The 2,204-nt window shown below is 54.1% G+C and overlaps 1 protein-coding gene across 1 annotated transcript; it reads left to right on the forward strand.

The window, feature by feature from the left end:
• The first annotated feature begins 1,379 nt into the window (after window positions 1-1,379).
• LOC137617573 (uncharacterized) lies at window positions 1,380-1,907 on the forward strand. The gene has a single exon (XM_068347581.1). The coding sequence runs from the start codon at window positions 1,380-1,382 to the stop codon at window positions 1,905-1,907; it is 528 nt and encodes a 175-aa protein (XP_068203682.1).
• The last annotated feature ends 297 nt before the right edge of the window (window positions 1,908-2,204 follow it).

Genomic DNA, 2,204 nt, shown 5'->3' on the forward strand with positions numbered 1-2,204 from the left:
TCGCCGATTCGTCAACCTTCGGTCTACGCAATGCTTGGGCGACCTTCCAACGCCTAATGGATAGCATCCTGGGTGACCTACCATTCTGCGTCTGCAACGCCGACGACATCCTGATATTCTCAAGGACCAAGGAGGAACACCAGAGGCACGTCCGCGCCGTTCTCAAATGCCTGCAGGAAAAGGGCCTGGTTTTACGTTTCGATAAATGCACGTTTGGTGCTGAAGGAGGGGACTTTCTCGGTCATTGCGTGTCCTCGAGTGGGGTATAACCCATGACAACCAAGGTGGACGCCATCAGGAAGTTCCCGTCACCTACGACCACCCACCAACTTCAGGAGTTCCTGGGGAGGGTCAATTACTACAGGCGCTTCATCCCCAACATCGCACAGACCTTGACCCCCCTCAACAAAGTTCTGAAGGGAAAGGCGAAGAAACTTGAGTGGGGTTCCCCACAACAACACGCATTCACCAGGACAAAGGACGCCCTCGCAAACGCTACCACCCTGGCTTACTTCGACGACAACGCCTTTCTGCGACTGACGACCAACGTCAGCAATGTCGCCTGTGGAACTGTGCTGGAACAGCTCGTCGATGGTTCTCCACGACTGTTGGCATTCTTTAGCGGAAAGCTGAAAACCGATGAAACAAGATACAGAACCTTCGACAGGGAGCTCCTCGCCGTCTACCTCGCCGTCTGCCACTTCAGGTATATCCTGGAGGGCACACCCTTCACAATTGCGACAGGCCATCAGCCCCTACATGCCTTCATAAAATTGACAGACGTATGGTCCTCCCGACAACAACGCTATCTCGCAGCAATCGCCAAATTCGGTTGCACCATAAGCTATGTTCCTGGAAAGAAAAACCTAGTCGCAGATGCCCTTTCAAGAATTGAATTCGACGCAATCCACCTGTGAATTGACTACGCCGACCTCGCATCCGAGCAGCGCAACGACCAAGAGGCACAGGATCACCTGATGGGGTCATCTACGCTCAAGATAACTGCAATTCCCCACGGGCCGGCAGGAGTAACCATCCTCTGCGACACCAGCATCGGCCGCCCACGTCCCTGGATTCCCGCTTCCTGCAGAAGGAAGATATTCGACATCATCCATGGACTTTCACACCCCTTGGGACGCACCACTGCTCGCCTGCTGTCTGAGAAGTTCATCTGGCCAGGGATCAAAAAGGACGCCCGGGAATGGTCGAAGACATGCATCAATTGCCAAACAAGCAAGATCAGCTGTCACACCGAATCGTGGGTAGGAGATTTTCCCCAACACCATATCGACGTCGTGGGACCTTTGCTGCCTTCGGGATATGCTCGCTACCTGCTGACTATCATTGATCGCTCCACGAGGTGGTTGGAATCATCACCAATGACCGAAGCTACGACCCAAGCATGCGCCGAAGCCCTTTTGTCGGGCTGGGTGAACAGATTTGGCATTCATGACGACATCACGACGGACAGAGGCCCTGCTTTCCTGTCTGAGATGTGGCTTGCTCTGGCAAACCTGACGGGAACGACACTCCACAGCACCACAGCATACAACCCCACAGCAAACGGCATGGTCGAACGAACTCATCGTGCCCTCAAGGCGTCCCTGATGGAGAGCTGCCCCGACGTGGACTGGAAATCACACCTTCCTTTGGTACTTCTCGGCCTTCGCACCGCCCCTCGCGCAGATGGCGAGCCATTGCCCGCTGAAAAGGTTTACGGAGAGGCGCTCACAGTTCCCGGAGAATTCTTTCCCACATCAACCAACGACACACTGCTGGATCACCTTAGGGACATCGCCAAGAAATTCAGGCCATGTCTTGAAACTTACCAGGACAGAACTAAGCATTTCAAGCCGAGGAACCTGGACGATTGCGGATATGTTTTCGTCCGCGTTGACGCTCATTGACAGCCGCTGACCAGACCTTATCGCAGCCCCTACTGAGTCATCAGTAAATCGACAAAAGCCTTTCTTCTCGACGTGCATGGCCAAGAGGACTGGGTCTCAATAGACCGCGTGAAACCGGCATTTCTTGAAGGAAGCGACACTGCCTCCATGGGACCTGACAGATCCAGAGTGCCACCTCAAAATAAGGCGCCCGATGAGAAGAAGAGCAACAAACGACGGCGGGATGTAGTTATCCATATGTCGACCGCCGACGCGCCCCTTCGTTCAAAAACAAGAGGAGCTCTCCGACGCCCAAAA

Source organism: Palaemon carinicauda, chromosome 23 (genome assembly GCF_036898095.1).
Source record: "Palaemon carinicauda isolate YSFRI2023 chromosome 23, ASM3689809v2, whole genome shotgun sequence".
Classification (NCBI taxonomy): Eukaryota; Metazoa; Arthropoda; class Malacostraca; order Decapoda; family Palaemonidae; genus Palaemon; species Palaemon carinicauda.

Coding starts and splice junctions, on each gene's coding strand:
- LOC137617573 (XM_068347581.1), top strand. CDS start 1,380: ATGACCGAAGCTACGACCCAAGCATGCGCCGAAGCCCTTTTGTCGGGC.